Source organism: Pantherophis guttatus, chromosome 1 (assembly GCF_059756535.1).
Source record: "Pantherophis guttatus breed Tessera chromosome 1, ASM5975653v1, whole genome shotgun sequence".
NCBI lineage: Eukaryota > Metazoa > Chordata > Lepidosauria > Squamata > Colubridae > Pantherophis > Pantherophis guttatus.
This window is the reverse complement of record NC_142063.1, coordinates 199,403,785-199,429,461: the sequence shown is the minus strand read 5'-3', so window position 1 is coordinate 199,429,461 and position 25,677 is coordinate 199,403,785. Positions and strand designations below refer to the sequence as shown.

The following is a 25,677-nucleotide window of genomic DNA, read 5'->3' as shown; positions in this document are numbered from 1 at the left end:
TGCCAGCCAGAAGTCCTCTGATCCATGTTAGTTAAATGCACATTAATCTGAATTTGGCAGTGTAATCAAGGACCCAACTGAACTGTGAAATTGAATTCTGCAGTGGAACTTCGTTTGACCATTTTATGCTAAGGCTGTAGGGAGGAGCGATGGGGGAAGCCTGCTGCAGCATCAATTTATCTCCGTAGGTTGCTGCACAGCGAGGGAACAACTGAGTTCTACCCAGCGCAGGAAACGAGATGCACAGCAAGAATCAGCTCTGTTTAACCACCTCTGGAGATTCCTTCACTGGCTCTTCTTCTTTTTTTTTTTTTTTAATCTCTTGGGAAGTTTTGACGAGAAAAGGATTTCCCTGATTCTTGGAAGCTGTTCTGAAGACTAAAACCAATAGGTGTGTTTGCCAGTTTATTTTAAAGACTGCTCATTCATTATTTCCAAAACAAATATGCCTATTATCTTCTAACTATATCTTGGAGCAGCAAATTTCTGGGGCATAAATAAACTGGGAATGAAAAACAGATGCATATGATAATTGTACATCAGTTCAACCTTTTAGGAAGAGCTCAGAAAAGGGTAACAATAGAGTGAGTCTAAGACAGGCCAAGAATTTTATCTGGGCTAGAAGAAATGAAGCTGACTGCCAGTGGCAGTGAAGTCTTGATGGCTGGTCTGCGGACACCCCTTTAAGAACAATATTCCAACTATATATTTCCAAACAGCAGAATGTCTTGCTTCCATAAACAAAAATATTTATTTACAATACTTTTTTGATTTCATATTCTGTCGCCATGAATGAAAAGCACTACATTGAAAACTAAACAATGTCAATTTGCTTGCATTATACCTGCTGTGGGTTGGAGGGAAATACTACAATTAAGTATTTTTAACAAAGCTCCCAGATTACCTAGGCATTAGTTTCCAAACTACTCTCTGTGGCCATAAGTCTGGAAGCTAAGGTCCTGAACCTGCATTGCATAGTCCTTACCAAATATGATGGAATCTATACTTAAATATATCACACAGCAAGACACTACAACTTTTTGTTGCTTCAATAACAAAGACTGTGGGAAAGGACACCTTATCAAAAGGAAGTTGTATATTTATTTATGCTTTTGGCTTCTGCGGGATTGCTGTGTCATATGATTTTGAACTAGACTTTCAAATACTATTACAGTATTTTTGTTTTGCAGTGATATATATATATGGAAGAGATAAAGCAGTTGTCTGATTTTTTCCAACCTTGCTCATTGCATTACATGCAGTTCTGTATCTTAAAAATCAATGGTTGTGCAGCTTAAGAAAACTATAAAATAGGGAACAGACTGGATTGTGTTCCTTCTGCCTCCTCTGTAAAAGTCTTAACCCTTGGATCTCATGAGATAGACTGATCAAGTCAATCCCTCCGCCCATTAGTAACCCGACATGTAGTTTAATAAATATCAGAATTATTCTGCATCAAAGTCTTCAGGAGAAAATAAAAAGCTCCTGTTAAAATACTCTCATTCATATATTTTACACATACGTTATTTTCTGTAATGTATGCATTTAAAAAAAAAAACTGTAAACAACCTAACAAGGTCCAGGCACAGATATCTGTAACACTGGAAAGGGTTAAATATAACATGCACTATATTTATTGAATTTATATGCCACTGAGAGTGATGAGATCATGGCGAGATAAAAAATCAGACAAACACATAAAATCATATACCTTTCTAAGTATAAAATAGAAACAGAAATTAATGAAACCGCCCTAAGGAAAAGATAAGAAAAAGTGAAAAAGAATCACTTCCTCAAATCCAGGTCAATGAAGCAGATTAAATTCTGACAAGACATCCATCAAAGTCACAGCAGTGAGACGGAACATGCTGCTGCAGAAACAACTGAAAGGTTTGGTGTTAAAGGAGTTCAAATGCATCTGATGTTCTCCTTGGCACAAAGACTTTCTCAACTGCAATTCTACATGAGCTGGCCTCAAAGTAAGTCTCACAGAATTCAGTAGCACATCCTTGTGAGTAGAGGTGCACAGATTGGCCCTGTTTAGTTGCTAAGGGGTAGCTAGGTCCCTGGTGCTTGAATAATTCTGGGTTTTTTGGGGGGCTAGGCAGGGAAAAACATGGATAGGAAAGCAGAAAGAAAAGCAACACATTAAGAGACCTCAAAGGAATAAGGTGTGGGAGATGCCCGCAAAGGAACATGAGCCATGGCAGATCCTAACACAAATGAAGCACTCATCCACAAATTTTAGCCAATATAAATTACATTTCCTCACACTGGACTGAAAAATGGACAATGGATGTCAACTCCACTCAGAGCTGACTTGTTCAATTAGACAAAATTAACTGCTGCTTTTTTCCCCTCCATAATGGGTTCACACAACTTCCTCTGGGGCTTGACAGAAAAGAAGGAGCACATTCTTTTTGACTTGCTGTTCTGCCTATGATAAAACATGGTTAGGTTCTCTATACTTCATTGCAGGCTCAGCTGAAAAATGAACCCGACATAAAACAGCTCAAAAAAACTAATACTCTGTACAAGTCGTGACAAAGATCTGGGATTTGCTGTCTGATGATGTGGGACTTGGTGTGGGCTTAGAGAGTTTTAAAAAGGAATTAGTCAAATACCTCAAGGGTGAATGTGTCTGGTGCTATCAAGAGTTATTAGCCATGGCAGCCAGATACATGGGTTGAGTTTTGACAAGAAAGTACTTCTTCAAATTCCAATCAGAAAAGTAAATCTGCCAGCTTTTGGCTTTGATCATGCATTTTCTGAAGGTATCAGAGCAGCCCTGTTGGAAACAGGTTGGCAACTGTATCATAGCTGTGCCATGTAAGACTGCAGGCCATAGATAGTGATTGACCAAATACTTCAGGCGCAATTCCACAGAGCCCTCCAAGATGCTTCCACCAAACACATCTTCTGTGAGATGGAAGGGGCAATTATTAGACATATAGGAGTGGGGGTTAAATACTTTAACTGTATTTAATTTTGGAGTGTAGGTCTTGGCACACCACAGTAAAGCCACCACCCAAACTTCCAGTTTCCAACACGGACGTGCACCAGCTGGCCATCACGCATGCGCGTGACATAAACCCGGAAGTTCAGGTGCCAGCCTGCGCATGGGCGACAGAACACCGCTCTTCCGGGTTTTGCTGCTCCTGCGCGCGTGATGGCCAGCTGACCGGTGCGCGTGTGTGCACAGGAATGTGGAAGAGGAGCCAGCGAAGCCGCGCATTCCTCGTGGGATGGTTTCGCGTGCCGCTTCCGGCACACATTCTATAGGTTTGCCAACAGTGCCCTAGACTGAATCAGATAAATCAGCTCTTGCTCTGGAAAGATTCCATTGAGTTCAATAGTATTAACTCAAATGACATGAGATAACAACATGAAAAGCTTCTTCCATAGTCTTATCTATCTGGCTTACAGGGATCCATTGATAATTATATCATCAGGTATAGCAATCACCAGCAAGCATATGCTTCTGCTAGCAAGTAAGTATTCATTGTGCATGGTTTAACATTTATTCTGTGACATTGTCTGTGCCCTTTCTGATATTTTGTGGAGAAAAATTAGTTTCAAAATAGAAAACTGTCAGTATGGTGGTGATGATGATGTTCTATTGGAAAATGTAGGGGTAGATTTATTGATGAGGGTATAGAATTGTTGAATCTTTTTAGGAAGGTGAAATCCAAAATGAGGAGGACAAGTAAATCTTAACTAATGAGTTGAAGAAATACGGGACTGGTCTGCTGTTTAATAGCACACAAAATATCATCACTAGCTTAATTTCATTTCAATATTCATTCATGTTCATGGGTCCGAGCAGAAGCCTAGTCAAAGACTGGTTGCAACTGTCAGACAAGACTGAATCAGTAGTAGGTACTTTATAAAATGATATCCCAATGTGAGATTTATTTTGGAAAAAGATTGTGTCCTGAAGCCTTCTACTTGTTCTTTGTTGAACAATGCCTCACAAAAAGCAGGATGTTTGCCATAGGTAGCATCTACACACTAAACTAAACAATTCAGCCAATTTTCCTATGGCGGTTGGGTGCTTACTATAACAAGGGATGTTATGGAAATCAGGTAGTTTCACATTTACAATTCCCCTAAGTTACCCACCTTCTTTCTGATTTTATTCAGACTATTTTCTCCTAAGAAAATGATTTTATATATGGTTGTTTGTGGAAATGCTTCCAAGAATTAAGTATGAGGGAAAACAAGAGAAATAGTCATTCTGATTCACCAGTTGAACATTTCAACTCTTTATGAAACATGGATATATATCTCCATGGTCATGTGGCCGGCATGACTAAATGCCAAAAGCGCACGGAACGCTGTTACCTTCCCACCAAAGGTGGTCCCTATTTTTCTACTTGCATTTTTTTTTTACGTGCTTTCAAACTGCTAGGTTGGCAGAAACTGGGACAAGTAATGGGAGCTCACCCCATTACGCGGCACTAGGGATTCAAACCGCTGAACTGCCGATCTTTTGATCGACAAGCTCAGCATCTTAAACCCTTGATAAGGGTTTAAAATGAGAAAACTTCCATGCTAACTCATGTCAATTTTCTGGGACACAAACCCTCTTTAGGACTGAGGCACTGAGGTGGTTACCAAAGAGAAACACAGTGTTTAAATGCTGAAATTATAGTAAGGTTGAAAACGTGGACCTATACAAATTTACCTTTGGAACGCCTGCTGCTGTTTCCGACAATCGCGGGTAGGTGTAGGAACTATAGGAATACCCTTGCTGATTGGACTTAAAAGCACTTGCTCCATAGGGCATGATTGGCTCTTGAAGGCCAGACCCTGATCTTGACCTTTGCCTCATGGCTGGTTGAGGACTTGCCTGGTTCACATAGGATGATTTTGGTCTTTTGTCGTAATCATCCTTGGACCACTCACTGTCACTGTATTCTAGTCCTTCTCTGGAGTATTGACTGTGAAGAGAAGTTCTAGAGAGAGCATAATGAAAAGGCTCTTTATAATCCAGAGAAGAGTGGCTAGGTGCTCTCTGATATTCCAGCTTCAGGCCACCATACTCATTCAGTTTACTTTTTGTTTCCAAGGAAGTGCGATAATCTGGTAAGAATCTAGACATGTCAGACTTCAAAGGCTTGGCTTCAGAAAAATACATCTCACTGGGTTTCAGTTTGGCCAGGTGTCCATTTTGCTTTGCAGCACAGCTCCCTTGGGAGTATCTGTCTGCTTCCTCCCCACGAAGGCATCGGTCTCTGTACCTTTCAACAAAGAAATCAGTCCCTGTTTCCGATTCGCTGGAATACTGGGAATAGGTGACAAAGCCATTTTCTTGCTGGTGGATTTCTATGTGGTTGGAGGATCTCAGGTGAGGCGTGGGAGGACTCTCCTTCCGAAGTGAGTTGGAACGGGTCACGGAGATATTGTCAAATTCTTCTAGCAAGCCATTGATTGAAGCATCCTTGCAAGGTTTATTTCCTCTAACGATGGTCTGGGAACAGAAGATAGCTTTTGATTAAAGGCTGCCTTTGATTTAATGCCATAGTGATAAAACCATTCAGCAGTCATTTCAGCAACATTGCAAAGAATACAGGGACAGTCCGCTATATCCTTTTATCAGGTGGGAAAATTTTGGGGACAAAATGTCATTTCCCCCCAAGATGCATGTTTGCATACTCTCACTAGCTCTGTCCTCAACAATACTCTTATAAGAAATTACCATTTGATGTTAACCTAGGAATTTAACATTATTTCCTAGGATACTGAGAGAACAGGTTGTGATTCACTTCTGTGGATCGTTCTATGGAAAGGAATAACTAAACATAACTGGTACTTCATTCTTCCATTAAAAAGGTCATGGAAGGTACCACTATCACAGGTGTGTTAGAGAGAGAGACAGAGACAGAGACAGAGAGGGAGGGAGGGAGAGAGAGTGAGGGAGAGAGAGGGAGGGAGGGAGGGAGAGAGAGAGAGAGAGAGAGAGAGAGAGAGAGAGAGAGAGAGAGAAAGAAGAGAGAGAGATTTCTCTGCTCTGCACTGCCATCATAGTATCCCAAACTAGATTAAAATCTTCTTTTGACTTTGATCAAAATTTTCTTTTGACTTCATTGAGAAGAATTTTAATTTCTTAAAGATCAGAGTATAAATAACATGCAGCTATAGGAAATTATCTTGAATTAAACTTGTAGTATATCCAATTAAGGCAGGCATCAGAAATCCACAATTTTCTAGATATTCTTGGATTTCAACAGCTTTCTGCCCATCCTGCATACAGAAATCATACAGATCAGGAATGATGGGACCAGGGGTATCTGCAGAGAAGGCCAACAATATCAAAATTGCAGGTATGACCAGACACTGAAAGCCCCATCCCTTTTTATGTGATGCATGAGATCCACATTTCAAAGGACAAGGCTTTGACTACTAGTCACGTCCATCGTTTTGATGTTCTTGACCTTCCCTGTGGACACTTCTGGATGGTAGTTACCCTTTAATAATAATTAGAGTTCCATAGGTACTGCACATCTGACCCACAAAACTGATAACAAGATTTTTATCCAAGACTTCAGGTAATTGGCTAATTAGAGCTGTGATTGGATTCAGTATATTTATTTTATTTATTTATTTGTAAAATTTATTGGGTCCCCTTGTTGCCATATGGTAACTCTGGATGGCTTTACAATATTAAAAGATAAAATTGCATATTTTATTGGTAATATAAAACTTAATACTATAAAATCGACCTAGCTAAAAAGATAGGGGGCGGGAATATGATGCGAGGAGAAGAGGGTGGGATCTCTTGTTAATCAATCCATGACCCATATTAAGTTGTTCGTGTGAAAATGTAACTCTCTTTGGATAAAGTCTATACAGTTTATAGTTAAATAGGATTCCAGCCAACCATTCTTGGAGCAAGCAAACTCAAATGTATTTCATGGCTACCTGGGACTTTCAGTAAGAATGGGGGGGGGGATGTGTCTAGTATTTCCACCCTTCTAAGGTTTTTTTTCTTGGCAGTATATAATTTTTAAATTTTTATCCATATGGTTAACCTATCAACCAGTAAGTGGCACTTGGGAAAGTAGTCTCAAGATCTTGACAGAGCCACCAAAATATTTCACTGTATTTATAGTTTGAATAGTGTCCTTAACATCAATATGTTGGAGGAGGAGCCTTGGTAGTACAGTGGTTTAAAGCACCCTGTCATTAACACAGCTGCCTGCAATTACTGCAAGTTCGAATCTTACCAGGCTCAAGGCTGACTCAGCCTTCCATCCTTTCTGAGGTAGGTTAAATGAGGACCCAGTTTGTGGGGGCAATAAGTTGACTTTGTATAAATATACAAAAGTATGAAGGCTATTGCTTAACGCATTGTAAGCCGCCCTGAGTCTCCGGAGAAGGGCGGCATATAAATCAAATTAAAAAAAAAAATCTTTCCCAGAAAGAATCTGCCTTTCTAACCTCGATGGGCAGGAACCATCTACACATGGGGCTCACCTTGGAGGAGCTGTTCCTATAACACAGCTCCTCTCTTATGGAACAGCCTGCTTCCCTAAGCAAGAATACATTCCCATGGTCCTCAGAAGATGGTAAAAAGCTTGTTCTTCATGTATACAGTATATCAGAGAAGTGAGTACACCCCTTCACATTTTGTAAATATATCTTTTCATGTGACAACATTGAAGAAATGACACTTGGCTACAATGTAAAGTAGTAAGTATACAGCTTGTATGACAGTGTAAATGTGCTGTCCCCTCAAAATAACGAAACACACAGCCATTAATGTCTAAACTGGTGGCAACAAAAGTGAGTACACCCCTAAGTGATAATGTCCAAATGGGGCCCAAGTAGCCGTTTTCCCTCCTTGCTGTCATGTGACTTGTTCGTGGTACAAGGTCTCAGGTGTAAAGGGGGAGCAGATGTGTTAAAATTTGGTGTTATCGCTCTCACTCTCTCATACTGGTCACTGGAGTTTAACATGGCACCTCATGGCAATGAACTCTGCAGACCAATTTGATGCAGCATTTCAAATTGCAGTATTTAAGTATATACTTAAATATTTACAAAATGTGATGGGGTGTACTCACTTCTGTGATATACTGTACCTCAGGGGATGCCTTTGAATCAGTCTTGACTCCTGGAAAGTACCTGGACAACTCCCTACCTTTTCTGGGCAATGTTTTTCCAGAAATGATTTGCCACTGCCTTCTTCCTAGGGCTGAGAGAAAATTATGGACCTGAAACCAGCCACCTTAGTCAGGACTAAAATTCACAATTGCCCAGTTTCTAGTCTGGTGCCTGAACCACTACATCAAATTGTCAAATTGTCTCTACATGTACACATATTCCCATTAGTATCTGTACTTGGCTTTGGGTTCTAGTGGGCTGCAGTAATAGATGAATCACACAGATACACACATAAACAAACAAATAAATTCAAATAAAATTATCAACTTTCCGCTTCCTTCACTTAGGCTATTTGTTTAGTTAAAAAGTTTCTCTCTTGTGCCCTTGACTATTAATAATGATGCTAGTGATGGCTGTTGAATAATACTGACAAAAATGAGTTACGCTGTGTTTCAATACTAAATATGAACTTAATATGCAGCTTTGGAGTAGATAACAATGGAACAAGGATATAGAGATAATTTAGTGGATATGATCATCGTGTAATAATAATAGAAACTCTGAAGTCTTAAATGTTTTTGGGAAGGAGACTTTTATGAAAATTGTCCTTGTACAAATACAATGCAATGACTAGCATGCATCTCAAATAAAAAAGCAGTGTGAGCCTCAATAAGATCTGATATCTGTTCTCATCTCATATAGCCTATTAGAAGTTGGTTCAGAAGAGTAGTAATAAAACAAAACAGAACCCATGTATGGTTTACATAACAAGTTTTGATTTGCAACCCATCTTAATAACGTTTGAGCACAAAAAAGGAGCTCTTTGTGGTTAATGGGGCTTGCAACCAGTTGCAAATATGCAAAGTCTCATTCAATCACTGAGGCTCAAGCCTCACACTTGTATAGGAGTAAGGCAATGCTGAACTGTGTAATTTAGTTCTCAGTAAGTGAGTACAGAACGACATTATTAAGGACTTACAATATTCCAGATTTAATCATATTCTGATTCGCTTGGAATTCATTTGGTCATGGCAAAATGAAATTGGTGATTTGACATTGTATGCTCAGCAGGGCATCCTCTGCTTTTGTTCTGTCCCCCTTCCTCACACAGGCAAACGTAATACCAAGCAAGCCTGCCAATATTTTATTAGGTAAACAGATTAGAATTCTTGGCAGACCAAGGTTTTGGCAGCAAACTGCTGAATGCCTGCCAAGACCATTTTCACTCCCATAAAACAGTCCGTTCCAGGAGCAACAAATTATCCATGAGACAAGAGTTTAGTCAATGTTCAGTCCAAAATATATCCAAGCCAAATTTCAGAGATCACAATGTGACTTTCAGGGTTTAACTTTGTCCGTCACAAAGCCTGAAGAGCAATCCCATCCACTTTTATTCCTGGTGGGGCGTGGCTCCATGACTTAGCTCAATCTCTGGCCCTCCCACCCCTCTTCCGTTGCTGCGCACACTTCTCCCTCTGACGCTGCCTGGGATCAAGCCAGAATTCATCATCCTCGCTCCCTATCAATTGGTGCTCCGATATACCTTCCTCCTGGCACATCCCAGGCTGTTCCTCCTGGCCTTCGGATGGAACCTGAGGCATTGCCAGAAAGGAGGGTCCTGGAGAGGGAGGCCTTGTCAGTTCCTCCCCATCACCTTCTGAGTCCTCTTCCTCTGTTAGGACAGGCTCGGGAGTCGGGGTCACAACAGCTTTGGCTGTGGATGTATAGTAGCTTGCCATTAGAGAAAAATCTCATGTTACAGACTGCAAACTACATAGTGTATTTTTTAGAACAATCCTTTATTTTATTTTTCATACCTATGATTAAGGGAATTCATACTTTTTTTTATTTACTGTTAACGTACTTGGGTATAGGATAAGTTTCTCAATTCATTCGGTGTGTATGTGTGTCTTTCCTATACAGCATATGGTATAGCACAGCAATATAATGTAATGTAATATAATCAGTGGGTTGGACTAAAAGATCTCCAAGGTCCCTTCCAACTCTTTTATTCTGTATTCTAGATAATATAATGTAGCGTAGCGTAGCACAGCACAGCACAGCATAATATAATAACATAGCAATTGTATCACAGCAGTTTTTTTAGATGCATTTCATGCCCACCTCCTATGTGAGGTCATATAGTTTCAGTAAGTTGGAGTACCGAAACATAACATTTGGGGGGGGGGGAAGACTATTCAAGCATAAATATGCTGATTCAAAGAAATAAGAATTTGCTACATTGCAAACAACGCAGTCTGAATGGCTTTCCTCTCCCATCCCTGGCATTCAAAAGATGGAATCTGTGACAAACCACCAGGGCATACTTAAAGCGATGAAGGGGAAGCCCATTCCTAACAGAATGGATGCACTTCTGAATAAACAAAGCAATGGATGAAAATGGCACGGAATATATCTACATCATGTATAGTGAAGAGTAAAGGTGACCCTGGTGGAGATGTGCAGAAACCATTACCTAAGCAAAAGGGGATGAAACATTTTTTAAGTTCAGAACAACAAAATTATATATGGACGATATTCAGGCAGACACCTTCCTAATTCACTTACCTATAAGAAGAGGAAGAAGGTACAGTACAATCAGACTGGCACAATTGGGTTGAAGTAACAGTAACCGAGTTGGAAGGGACCTTGGATGTCATCTAGTCCAACCCCCTGCTTACACAAGAGACGTGTACTAGGGATTCGAACCACCGAATTGTGGAACCTTTCTGATCGACAAGCTCAGCGTCTTAGCCTCTGAGCCACCTAGTCAGGGTTAATAACATCTCAATCAAAATAGTTTTAACCTTCCTCTGGAATTGATTTTGTAGTCTGGTTTACCTAGGAATGGGGAGGCTGACATGATTACGGTATATAGCATATAGTTATTAAGCCTGAGGTATTTGCATCCCCAGTGAGCCATTACTTATCGGTGTTGTCAAAGAATATAACATAACTAAAAAACTAAAATAGTTTGGGTGGCTATTTATGCAATAGTAGGAAAAGCATTCCACAATTCTGATTACTTGAACACTTGCATATGTGATATAGGTGCATATTTATAACTACTCTAGATCATCGCAATACGGTCCATCTGTTCGTAATTAAACTAACTGCAAATGGATGATCTTCTAAGGCAGGGGTGTCAAACTGGTGGCCCACGGGCCAGATTCGGCATGTGCAGGTCACACCCACCCAGCTCCGCGAAGGGAAAAACATAGCAAAACATCACATGACGGCAACATGACGCTGTGAGTTTGACACCCATGTTCTAAGGCTACACAGTTTGTTCTCCAGAATTTTAGGCCCTGCAGGCCTTCCACTTGGCCTCTGACCTCTGGCTAAATTTGGGTTAAGCAAACCACAGTAAAGAGGATTCTAATGAGGAAAACCTGGTCTTAGCTTGTGGTCTTCCAATGTTTGGCTCAAACTATGAAAACAGTCAGCACAACCAAAGCCAAAACTCTTTGACCTCTCCACCTTTTGCACCAATTACTATCTGCCATTCGGAATCCATGTCATTAATTTTGTGTCAGTAAACTCTAAAACAGTAGAGAAAGTTATAAGCATGCTTCCATTTGTCTTGAAATCAGACATCCAGTGATACAAATATGTTTCGTTCTGTACTTGTCTCTCCTTAACGGGTCGGTTCTGGGTCACTCATATTTACCACAGCATGGAATAGCATGATTGACAATGAAGTGCTTCATAATTTAATGAGCCCCTGAAGCACCCAGGAGGCATCTGCCTTCCAAGTGCAAATGGGTGGCTCAAATCCAAGTGCAGCTTTAATATTCTCTTTGTCTCCTCTGCGGCAGAACCTCACTTTTTTTTTTTAGCTAGGAGATCCCCTCTGGTTGTTTGAGCAAAGATCATCCTTTGGTGACATGAAGTGGCTCTGCATATAAAACCATAGTTTTTCTCTGAGGCACGGCTGTTCTTCATGTGTTACAAAACCAGGATCTTAACCTCCTCATATTCCTAATGCTCCAGGCTTTTTCCTTCCCTCCTGAGCCAAAATAAATATGTAAAAGCCTTCTGGTAGATGAAGTAGACTTTTGTTGATACTCATTCAGGCCAGCTGTTAGAGACCTTCTATGTAAGGGCAGAGTAAATCTTGTCTTCCACTTTTCAACTATTTGGCAGGTAATTGGCAATTTCCAAAAATACTTAAGTCACATTCAGCTTATTATTCATAGAGAAAAATGGAGATAATATGGGGCCCAGATATGAAAATTACAAGAGATTTCTCCTCTAAGAAGAAACCAAGCCCAGGTACTACTTTCCCTGCAACATCAAAAAGTAGTCAATGTGTAATTAGAAACTGAAAGTACTGGCAATTATCACTGCATACTCTAAGGATTAAATGGTTCTCATTCTAGAAACAAGAAGTATTGTAGTATTTGAGGTATTTAAAAGTGTATTATTAAAGCACAGGTAGAGATAGAAGGTACAGAGTTAGAGACTTCCGTGTACTAACAGGCAATTAATTTGTTATCTATTATGGAAGGATACTGTACCACAAGCTACATTTTCTTCCGTTTTTACAACAAAGGCCTGTCAGAGTTTGTTGCAGAAATCAAATCCAGAAAGCATACACAGGTAACTGATTCAGCAGGATTCATTAACTTCTCTTTAAACATAATATAACACATGAAATAAATATACCCGTGATGGCGAACCTATGGCACGCGTGCCACAGGTGGCATGCATAGTCATATCAGTGGGCATGCGAGCTCAGCTCCGGCGCGCATGCATGTGCCGGCCAGCTGATTTTCAGGCTTTCTGAGCCCACCAGAAGTAGGGAAACAGGCTGTTTCCTGCCTCTGGAGGGCCTCGGGGGGGTGGGGGGTGGAGAAGGCCCGTTTTTCTCTCTCACCTGGCTCCAGAGCCTCTCTAGGAGTGTGGGGAGGGTGAAAACAGCCTTCCCCACCTCCCCGGAGGCCAAAAACGGCCCATTTGCCAACTTCCAGACCCACCCTCTGGAGCCAGACCCACCCTCTGGAGCCAGGTAAGAGAGAAAAATGGGCTATCAGGCCATCACGTACCAGGAGCGGAAGGAGCAGGGGGGGTTGCACATGCATGCGCAGGGGCGGGGCACATAGAATTATGACCCCCCCCACCCCCTCTCCTGGCACGCGATGGTATTGTATATTTCAGTGATGGCCATCACTGAAATATACAATACCAAAAGCAGAGGAGAAAACAGGTTTCAGTTTCAGTTCAGCAGAGCAGACTAGTTTGTAGCTTCAGAGCACAGAGCCAAGCCCACACTCCTTCCAGTTTCAGTTTTCAAACAGTCCACATTGGCTGACTTAGTTGCTATGCCTCTTCATTGGCTGACCTTGTTACCATGCCCTATTCCAGTTCATGAATATTCTGACAAGGCTTAGTAAGTTCATCCTTACTAGGAGAATGCTTAATCATTGTTTTAAGGCATGGATATTGGATTGGTTGGATACTGGCATGTCCAGCCACCCCTTGTAAGAATAATATGAAGGGCTTCCTCAATAATCCAATCAATCAGAATAGAGTTGGAAGGGACCTTTGAGGTCTTCTAGTCTAACCCCCTGCTCAAACCTGTACCTTTTCAGACAAGTGACCATCCAGTCTCTTCTTAAAAACCTCCAGTAATGAAGCACACCCATAACTTCTGACAGCAAGCTGTTCCACTGGTCAATTGTCCTCACTGTTAGGAAGTTTCTCCTTACAAGCAAGTTTTTCCTTACAAGATCGTGAGCTGCACAATCTTTACTTTGGCCTCATAGACAAGAATGTCACTATGTTTGGTAGCAGATGGCTCATCATAGCCACTTTATTGATCTGGGACTGCAAATAAATAATAATCGTATCCATATCCCCTGACAACATCAGCATTATTTCCCAATGAAGGCTCATTGGGAATACTGATTCTAAAAAATACCATTGTATTTCCTAAAGTAGTGACTTTGGAAAGTAGCCTGTTCATTGTGCAAAGGAAAACCAGAAATGACATTTATCATTCAAATCCTCCCTTCCTTGATGCTAACTGCATACATTAACGCCAAAGAAGGGGCTCCTGGGAGAAATCCATATCACTGCTGGGAGTTATGGCTTGCCTTTGTGTCATAGTAATTCCTCGTACATTAAAATCAATGAAGCCAATCTATTTGAGTTAATGTCCACTTCTCTCCAAAAGCAGATCTTTTCCTTTCTGAGGAGTTCCAGCATTTGTTCTGGCTGGTGGTGACAAGAGGCATATTTCATGGTGTGATGTTCCTGGTCTGTCCTCTGGTGATAAGCTATAATGGATCTGTCGTAAGAACAGCTGTCTCACCATGTAACAAAGAGGAGATGAAAAACAGCTTCTCCTCTAAAACCACTGTATTTCCATAGACTGTAATGAAGTAGGTAATTAACTGCTTTGCCCCAGGAAGACCCGGCGTTAAACAAATAATTCTGTATTTTATTCCTTTCTTGAGAATGCCCCTTCCCCCACCCCCCCTTAAAACAGGAGTCTATTTCCAAATGTTTATTTAAATACTATGTAGTAATAGCTGAGAAATATATTTTAACAGTCTGGCTAAGATTAAACCATACATCAAAGTAATGTATTTCTCATTTTAATGAAAAAGATTTTAGAGGAAAAAAATTAATGAGAGGAAAGAATTCTTTAAAAAATTAAGTATATGCAAGTATTTCATCATTCATCCTCATATATAATTTTTTTAAAAAAAAATCCATTGTCCATTAATATAGAAAGTGTACTAACAAGGTGTTCTATGATAATAAAAAAAAACATATTGAAGACATAGTCATTATTATTCTGCAGATGAAAATCATTGTTCTTAATCCATCCTTTTGTTTGATTTTATTCAATGTCCATGTTATTAATGGGCACAAATTACAACTGAGTGTCCCAAATGATTGAGAATCTCCACAGACTTACAGCTGGGCGCACAAATTAATTGCAAGCAAGAAAGAATAAGCAGGAATTTTAAATCTATACACAGCCTACTGAAAGCAATGGACAGCTTCAACCTTAGGCCAGAAGGATATAGTCATGGCTTCAAAATGAAAGACGACAGACAGACAGACAGACAGACAGACAGACAGACAGACAGACAGACAGACAGACAGACAGACAATTGGTTTCTATGGCACAGACTTTTGGAAACACCAGTAAAAAAAAATAATCATTAAAAAAGTGTTGAAAGATGAAATATTGTATTTTCAAAAGTGCTCCGTGAATATGTCCCCTCCCCCAGTGGTATTGGACTCTGTGTGTGTGTGTGTGTGTGTGTGTGTTAAGTATCTTGCCATGAGCTCTGCCAGATTTTGCTCTAAGCTCTGTCTTTTTTGTATATGTTGTGATGTCATATGCACATACCGTACAAAAGAGCTTGCCTTACAATGGCCTAACGCTGCTGTTGTCATTTCCATGAAAGCAGTGGATCCTGCAATGCCTTCGTTCCATTTGCTTTGAATGTGATCCCTTGAGATTTTTGATCTTTTTAGGATTTGTGAGGTTATTTTCCCCCCCAAAAAAATTGCTTCTCAGAAGCTGTAGGGTGACAGGTAGGCCAAGAAAAGAGGGGAAAATAGACCCTTTTTGGTTTGTTGCACTTGCCTTCCAGCTTTGAATAGGCCTGTTTGACTAAAACAATCTTTTTATACTGAAAGTATAAACGTTTTACTGCAGACAGTGGAGGAGGTGCAATGAACACCGTGATGAAGTTATATAATCCTAGACTGAGTCAGCGGTGAGCTCTTCCTAAGACAATTTTGTAATTCAGTAGATTTTGGAAATCTTGTAGTTTTGTTGCTCTGGAGCCCTCCTTCAAATACTAAGTAAATCCCCAAATGTCAGTTCCAGAGGCTTATGCTGACAGCAATCCTCAGTGTATTAAAACATATAGATGAGATTACCCTATATAATATATGCCTTTTAAAAAAATCTGATTCTGACTGGTCCTTGTTTCTCTTCTTAAGCTAAACCTGTGTTTCCACCCAAAGGAGTCAAATAAACAGTCAGAAAATTCAAATCAAAGTTAAGAGCATCCTTAAAACTTACTCATTAAATCAGCAGCCCTCCCCAACTGTGCAGCCCAACTGGATGTCTGATAAAACTGGTTTTGCCTAGGAGTGAAAGGATAAACTGGGAAGAAGCCAATTAGCTGAACTGTAATCTATTATTTTCTCTATAGCTTCAATCTGCGTACCTTTTCTTTAGGTTGCACTCAGAGGTTTTATTCTGTAAAAAAGAATAAACTTTTCATATCCAGAAAAGTTAGACTTAGCTAACAGAAGGGGAACAATTTTTACTGGCTCCTACAACTTCTGAAAATATGTCCCCAAAGGATTGATGACCTTCTAGGACACAGGTGTCAAATTTGTAGCATCATGTTGCTGTCACATGACGTATCATGATGTTTTTTCTCTTCGCGGAGCTGGGCGTGGCCTGTGTGTGACGCATCTGGCTTGCAGGCCGCCAGTTTGACACCCGTGTTCTAGAAGAACATGGAAGGGTCAGTAAAAAATCCATAAAGTACTGAGTCTTCTCATCTAGATTGAGAAGAGGAGCAAATGGTGCTTTTCTTCAGTCCTCCCAGGGTGACTTCTTTTGCTATGGCAATTAGAAATTTTTGGGCTTACATGTTAAGGGCCATAGAAATTGTTCACAGAGGCAATTACACTATTTCACACTGTGAACGCTCTGTGCAGTGTAACATATTCTTTTTTGCAACTTGTTCTATGTGATTTATGAGGTTTTTGTCTATGGTAAAAAAGTGATTTGGTACAGTACAAAAGGTAGCACAAGGGAAATTAGCCAAGAAGAAGCCGTGATGCAAGTTAAAACTTTGAACTTACTAAATATACAGGAAACAAAAAGAAGATATTGAAATCATGTAATAAAAATACAAACAGAATGCTGGCAAGGAAGAACATTACATGGTCAATTTTTACAAAAGATGGAGGGGAAAATGGATAAAGCTAAAACCTGGAAGTGGGTTATAACTGGAACATTGGAAAAGAAACTGAAAGTTTGATTTTGGCTGAGGAAAAGCAAACTATTCAAATTAATGCAATCAAGACCAGAATTTAAAAATCATCAAATGATTCAAAGTGTAGTTTGTGCAAAAAAAGCAGAAGAAACAGTATACCATAAACTCAGCTCGTGCAAAAAAGATCACACAAATTAATTATAAATGATGTAACACAATCACCAAAATAATTCATTGGAACATCCATAAAAAATATCATATTCCAATAATGAAAAATTGGTAGGAACATATAGTTTAAAAAATAAGCAGGTTGAAAATGAGCAGGTTAAAATGTTGTAGGATTTCCAAATATAGACTGATAAAATCTTGGCTTATAACAAACCAGATATAATTGTGGTTGAAAAGAAAGTGTGGATAATTCTTGTGGCAATACCAAGGAATAGTAGAATAGAAGATAAAGAATTAGAGAAGATCACAGAGTATCAAGATCTGAAAATTGAAATTGAAAATCGTGACATAAATCAGTTGTGATGGTTCCAGTGGTTTTTAACAAACTGGGTGCCATACCAAAAAAATTACTGGATGGCACTAAAAAATCTGTGCATTGATAAAATTTCCATCTGTCGATTGCAAAAGGCTTAGATCCACACATATATCACAGTTCTACCTCGATATTTGTCCTTAACTGGTTCCAGAAAGTGTGACAAGTACTAAAAAGGATGAGTACCATATAAACCATGTGACTTACCACCTGCCCCTTTGTTTTGACTTCCTATCTGTCTCTTTTCCTGTTAGTGACCTTCCCAGCATGGCTGACTTCCTGTCTGCCCTCTGTGATTGTCCCTCACTTCCTTTTGCAGTGTGTCGAATTGATGAGTACCAGGACATTTTCGTGTCAAAATGTATCTAATACCAAATTCAACAAGTTACTATTGTATGCCAATATATTAAAACATTCTAGGTTTTTGGAACGTGATGCGTATGAAGGCCAACACTAACTAAACAACTGACAACTGTAATTTCACATTGTTGTTAGCAGATAATAATACATATTGACCTACATGCAACTGAATGTTGGCAACAACATAGAATATTCCAGCCGCTTGAAAAGACTAATGTTGAAGTTGCTGTACATGCCTCTTTAACTGTAATAATTTATTTTAAATGCAATGGAATTTGCTTCTAGGTAGGGAATTATTTTCAGAAAGCCAAAGACAGGACTTTGTAGGATGATAACACAGCTTTATTATTTGTCAAAGTTCACTGAAATTTCTGTAGTCAGTTGTCATAACAACAGGAACAACAACTTATTATAATCATTTTTGTTCTCGTCCTTTTGACTTCCTTAAATATAGTAAACAATAAACAAAATATCAGCTTTGAAAGTTGAAGTCAGGCACTTCAACCTAATTGAATGCATATGCCTTAAAACCAGTAGTTTTCCAATGCTTAGAATTTACTCATCTATTTAGTTTTATTTAGTTCCATCAACAAGTGATGATATTTCATTTTTAAACAAACATTTGGAGGGTGTATTTTTTATACTACTTTTAAAAAGGTTTTACCATTCTTTTTCCAACTTCTCTTTTAGCAGAGGGGCGGGCTGCTGGGGGTTCGCAAGGGTTTGGGAGAACCTCTAGCTAAGATTCTGTCCAGTTTGGAGAACCCCCAAATCCCACTCCTGGCTGGCCCCACCCACCCCACTCCTCCCAGGAGTCCCCACGTGGTCCATTTTGGATGCAGGTAAGTGCAGGGTGCGTGCAGAGACTCGGGGAGGGTGAAAAACGGGCCTACCAGATGTTCGGGAACGCCGGAAACGGGAAGGAAGGAAGGTAGAATGGTTTGGAGGAACTATTGTTGAGTGAACAGTTAAGTGTAGTTGTTTAATTAGTCAAACTGTTGTTAATCGAATCTGGATTTCCCCATTGATTTTGCTTGTCAGAAGGTCGCAAAAGGGGATCACATGACCCCTGAGATACTGCAGCCGTCATAAATATGAATCAGTTGTCAAGCATCCAAATGTAAATCACATAACGATGAGGATGCTACAAACATCATGAGTGTGAAAAATGGTCATTAAGTCACTTTTTTCAATGCCATTGTAACTTCAAACAGTCACTAAATGAACTGTTGTAAATCGAGGACTACCTGTATATTAAATATTGTTGTGAGAGCAACAGCCTGGAGGCTGTTTCTCACAAAAATGTTTTTTCTTCAAGTTTTCAATAGGTTATGATATTCCACAACAGGATTAACAGGAGGAAGGAAGTTTGACCGCAAATAAATTCAAAACTCTTGAACTGGAGCATAAACCAGGTGCCACAATAGAGGATAGTAATCAATGAAAATCCAAAAGGCACAAACAACCCAAGGAGAATATTCTAAAAAACCATAACAACAACAAACTGTGGCCAAATATAGGAGTAGAGTGTAAAAAATATATACATCCAAACCGTTTAAAATTTATAAACACACCACACCACAATATTAAAATCTCTCTCAGATCAATGATGAATTCTTTTTGGCTAGGAAAAATAGAACAGAGTTTTTATCACCCCCCACCCCCAGTGACAGTGACAGCAGATCACATGAGCCATTTAATGGGCTCCATCCCACTCTGGGTTCCCAAGGCCCACCGGCAGAACCAGGTCTTCAGCGCCTTCCAAAAGAGTATTAAAGTGGGGGCCATTCTAATCTCTGGGGGAATGATGTTCCAGAGAGCCACCATGGAGAAGGCCCTTCTTATGGGTTCCACCCGGTGTCCCACATCAGGTAGATGTGACTGGCAAGAGACGGTCCCTCAGATAACCTTGTGAACAAAATGTATCTCGCTTCAAACACATTCTGAAGTAGGCATATCTAGAAAAACTCAATAAACCCAGTAAGTCTTGTTTTAGAACTGTTAAGTATCCTCAGTTTATGCCATTGGTGAAGGGAGCTATAGTCCCTCTCAATAAATTTCCCAGATTCTAACAAAACTTCCTTAGGAGGCCCTTTAAGGACAAATCTACAAATAAATCATAAAGTCAGCAGCCTTATATGGATGCTTAAATTTAGAGGGAACAAATGTTGTGAAGTGAGCTGTAAATTCCTTGATTTATGTCTGGTGTGAAATATGTGTATTAATTGAAAATAATCCTTTTTTTTTTTTCTGGAGGAAAGAAAACAAGCATCTTTTTTGAGCTATTGACAAAGGCAGAAAATAAGTTTCTTTTCTATTTTTGAAGAAAATCCCTGTTATAATAAACATCTGGGACTGCTTTAATGAAATTACTGGGTGGGGGGGGGGAGTTCCCCCCTTCAGGATCTTTGTTTTACTGAATGTGATTTTGTTGTAAGTGGAAGTCTCAGTGATTTTACAGCAGACAAATATAATTGACAACTATAACAATCTAAATCAGCACTTGTTGTATTGGGGGAACTACATACTGTATTGTGTTGCTATTCTGAAGTAAGAAAGTAACTCCTTATACCTTATATGAGAATCGTGAAAATATTAACATGATGACCTTTTTTCAAAGACTGTTGTGCAGATTAACTAGAGAGATAAAGCTTTATCATCTAAATCAGGATTTTTCAAACTTGACAATATTAAGAAGTGTGGTCTTCAACCCTCAGGTTAAGGAGCTGAAATTCATACATCTTAAATTTGCCAAGTTTAAGAAGCACTGATCTAAATGCTGAAATATTCTTTACTGCCACCTTGTGTTGGGTCCCTCCATTCTACTTTCTGATAAAAAATGAAGCTAACACAGGATATTATTCTCTCTCTAAGCTGTTCTCTGGAAAATGAAGACTTATTGACTGCAGTCCCTGAAAATTACAGGCACAGCTCCCAGAGCATCATTTAAAGTTGCCAGCAAACTTCATTTTTAATGGAATGGCAAGAGAAAATTGCTAAAAATATGCTTTGTCCTTTGTCCTGGAGTTTCCTTTTTTGGGGATGAGCAGCCTCTGTATGCCACAAGATCAACTGCAGCTGTGAGGCAAAAAATAAGTTGTATACATCTGACTTGTAGTATTAGACCAATTTATAGCAGAGCAAATCACTGTTAATCATCATTAACAAAAATGGAACAGTGAAGAGTTTAAAAGCACAGTAAAAACAACAACAAAATGCTACCTAGGAGCTTTGTTTGGACATGTATCATAGCTCCATTATGGACAGATTTTAAAATATATCAAGACAGCAAAGCAACAAACCAAAACCCAGAATTTTAGAAAGTCACTTTAAACACTGGATTTAAAACACACTGGAGTCAGTTTTTGAACACTTTACCTCCTGATTTTATGAACATTTATTTGGAGCAAGCAAACCCCCATTTGCTGTATTTAATATAGATTAATTTTTAAGTACAGGTAGTCCTCGACTTACGATCACAATTGAGCTCACAATTTCTGTTACTAAGTGAGACATTTGTTGAGTGAATTTTGCCCCCTTTTATGACCTTTCTTCCCACAGGTGTTAAGTGAATCACTACAGCTGTTAAATTAGTAAAACGGTTATGTAATCTGGTTTCCCTATTGACTTTGCTTGTCATAAGGTTACAAAAGGTGATCACATGACCCTGGGACATTTCAACTGTCATAAATATGAGTCAATTGCCAAGTGGCTGAATTTTGATCACGTGACCACGGGGATGCTGCAATGGTTGTAAATGTGAATTTATTTAGTGTATGGCGTACAGTGTTGGGGAATTCTATACCTGCTAGACACAATGCAGTCCTGACAAGCCTAGATTACGAATTCATTCTGTTTGGCACTTCCTTGATTCACCTTGGGAGATGAACTAGCTTTATACCAATTAGCTATCGGCGCTTGGGTTGTTGACTCTTCTGCCAATGTCGCCTTGCCTTGTGTCACGACGCCTGCGTCCGGCTAAGTCCAGCACCAGCTTCCACTCTCCATATACACGAACGTGGCTAGGTTTTTTTCCCACCAAAGTGATATTCATTTATCTAATCAAATACTGCATAGATTCGAACTGCTGAGTGGACAGGAGCTAGGGATCGAGTGACAGGAGCTCACTCCATCTCACAGAACTGGGCTTGAACTGCTGAAGTACAGACCATTTCTGGCCGACATTTCCAGCGTTATTAAGCCACTGTGTCAGCGCATCCTCTGTAAGTGTGAAAAATGGTCATAAGTCCATTTTCCAGTGCCATTGTAACTTTGAACTGTTACTAAATGAACTATTGTAAGTTGAAGACTACCTGTATCTGGAGTCCTGAAACCCAAACCTGCCATACATTATAGAATAACAGAATAACAGAGTTGGAAGGGATCTTTGAGGTCTTCTAGTCCAACCCCCCAGCTTGAGCATTAGACCGTATACCATTCCAGACAAGTGGTTAATTGTTTTCACTGTTAGGAAATTTCTCTTTGTTCTAAGTGTTCTCTTCTTGATTAGTTATCCTTGTTTTCTGTCTTGCCTTCTGGTGCTTTGGAAAATAGGTTGACCCCTATTCCTTGTGGCAGCCCCTCAAATATTGGAACACTGCTATCATGTCTCCCCTAATCCTTTTCACTAAACTAGACAAACTCAATTCCTGAAATCTTTCTTCATATTGACCATTAGAATAATTAACTAGTGGAACAACTTGCCTCCAGAAGTTGTGAATGCTTAAACACTGGAAGTTTTTAAGAAGAGATTGGATAACCCTTTGTCTGAAGTGGTGTAGGGTTTCCTGCCTGGGCAGGGGGTTGGACTAGAAGACCTCCAAGGTCCCTTCCGTTATTCTGTATGTTTTAGCTCCATCCCACTAATTATCTTTGTTGTTATTTTCTGCATTCTTTCCAGAGTCTCGACATCATTTTTACATTGTAGTGACCAAAACTGGATGCAGTATTCTAGGTATGGTCTTACTAAGGCTTTATAAAGCAGCATTAATACTTCACATGATCTTGATTCTATCCCTCTTATAATGCAACCTAGAATTGCAACTGTTTTTTTTTCCCTGTTGGATGGGAAGTGAAAGAAATCCATGGAATCTATTAAAACTTCTCTCACATTGGCAACATAAGTATAGTACAGCCAGGATCCAATGGAGGAGAGAGCAGTACAAATTATTTCAGCCTACTTTTTAAGCATGAAGGGAGGAGGAATGCTTTGACTCACTTTAATTTTCTGTTAGCCTTACCTTTGGTCACTAGATGGAGCACAAAGTCTATTGCTACGTAACTTAGAAGAACCAAGATTTCTATGAAGAACATCTGATGCATGCAGGAGAGGTGGATGTTTCTCTTAGACTTCTTTAACACTCTGCATAGTTCACAGTATGTGGTTAATCAGAATGTATTTTTATTCAATTTATTATCCTCTCTGAGACAAAGTTACTTTTGTTTTCAATGCTAAAACACAATCATCATTCTATTTTAAAATTTTAGGACAGAGATGGACAATATTTCTCTATTGTGTTTGGTTTTTTCCACCCCTTGCTATGACCTTACTGTGAGTGGGCTTGATGCATACTGAATGGGGGCCTTAATGCACAAATAGAGACAGGATAAAAGTTACTACATATTCCTTGCCTGAAGTCCAGTACTGAACACAATGGTGATTAGGGAAGAGCAAAAATAATGCTGCAGATCTGGTGATTCTTTGTGGCCTTGGGTTTAAAGTATTACTAAAATTTGCTTTTTCTAAAGTGGATGCTGATCTAATGGTTACAGAAAGTATGTCAAGTTATTTTTAAGCATGTCTTTCTTTTTCTCTACCTTGTGCTCTCATCTCTTTTTTCCCTTTTTCATTTAGGAAAATTACAACTGCAAGTTAATGAACTGCAAGTGCTTGAGGTGGGAAAAAAAGGAAACTTTGATTTTGGGTTTTACTGATTAGATTCAGGGGTGGGCTGCTGGGGATTAGCAGGGGTTCGGGAGAACCTCTAGCTAAGATTCTGTGCAGTTCGGAGAACCCCCAAATCCCACTCTTGGCTAGTCCCACCCACCCCACCCCGCCCCTCCCAGGAGTCCCCACGCGGCCTATTTTGGATACAGGTAAGTGCAGGACGCACGTGGAGGCTTGGGGAGGGTGAAAAACAGGCCTACTGGAAGTTCGGGAAGGCCAGGCCCATTTCCGGCCTCCCGAGGGCCTCTGGAGCCTGGGGAGGCTGTTTTCACCCTCCTAGAGGCTCGAAGAAGGCCTCCAGAGGGCAAAAGCGCCCCCCTGCCATGGTGCAGGAAGTTGACTAGGCCACACCCACCATGGCCAACCCCACCCAGGAACCGGGCAGAGAACCCCTTGCTAAAATTTTTGAAGCCCACCCCTGATTAGATTGATTTGTTTTTATAGAAATGGCTACTTTATATTATTACAGAAAAGTAAAAGCTGAGGTTTGTTGTTAATGCTTTATTTTATTGCAACAGGGGGAGTTGGAAGCCAATGCATTTTCTTTTCTCCTCCTCCCCTCACTTCTCTTTCCCCTTCTCCGCCCCCACTGTGTTTTCCTATTTGCTTTTTTATTTTTGTATTTTATTCTATAATGTAATAAAATGTTTAAAGGAAAGTTAATGAACTTCAAAGATTACAATTCCATGATGTAATGAACATGCAAAAATAACTTTGCCAAGGAGACTAACAATAATAAAAAAAGACCCAGTGGAACAAAATGGTAGAGCATCATTGTACAAAATCAAAACATGCAATCCAAACTAAAAGAAGAAAAAAAAATACACTGTCATAAGAGATCCTTTTCAAAGACAATAATACCGCTGAAACTTTAAAAAAATATCTAAAACTTGCTAAGGAAAAACAATTATTGTTTCAAAATGACAGAATTTTTTAGTCAGGGGACAATCACTGAAAATTATCCCAAGTCCCTGGTTTATCTACTGTCCCACTAAAAGGGACCAGAAGCAGAGCTTCCCCAGTTGGTATCAATGAATCAGTTGATGGAAGTCATGCACCCGAAGTCCTTTGGGGCTTTGTATTTTCCACTTTTGTATTTTTATCCTATTTAAACTGGATTCAACAGCTCACAGACAACCAGTGTGGCATTGTTAGCATTAGCATCATATGATGCTCCTTACTGGGCCCAATTTAAGTGATTAGATGGGTGTATTCTGTAGACTATGGTAAAAGAAAGTCCAACACAGAACTCATTTCAGGAAAATAATCAAGCGTGGCTGCTTTGATCCAGATAGGGCTCTCAGGTAAAATCCAGGCGTAGGCTCACTTTGTCACTGAAGCTATCTATGATTCCAGAAACAGTTTTAAGTCAAGCAGGAGCCCTAAACTTTACCCTTATTGCTTTGAAGGGATGGCTTGCTTTGGAGGAAATGATGGGTTAGGTTATAGTGTTATGATGGGCTGTTAAGGTGGGTTCCCCCCGCCTTGCAGGAGATGCTCACTATTGTAATACTATTACATTATCTCAGTGTAATGATAAATAGCTGTCATCATCGTGGTTAGAACTATAAAGTTATTACTTTTATTGTACAGTGGTACCTCGGTACTCATCGTTAATTGGTTCCAGGAGGCGTGATGAGTACCAAAAACTACAAGTACTGAACAGATTTTTCCCATAAGGAATAATGTAGCGCGTCACAAAGCAGCCAACATCGACAAGTAGCTTATGCGTTAAG

General features: G+C 39.7%; 1 protein-coding gene across 10 annotated transcripts in view; it reads right to left on the bottom strand.

Annotated features, from left to right (window-relative positions):
- Positions 1 to 25,677, bottom strand: part of PAK5 (p21 (RAC1) activated kinase 5) — a 149,641-nt gene that overhangs the window by 33,664 nt on the left and 90,300 nt on the right. For all 10 annotated transcript variants that reach the window (XM_034432366.3, XM_034432367.3, XM_087882310.1 and 7 more), the window contains one exon: positions 4,688 to 5,473. In XM_034432366.3, coding sequence (XP_034288257.2) covers positions 4,688 to 5,473 — 786 coding nt within the window. The remainder of the gene's footprint in view (positions 1 to 4,687; positions 5,474 to 25,677) is intronic.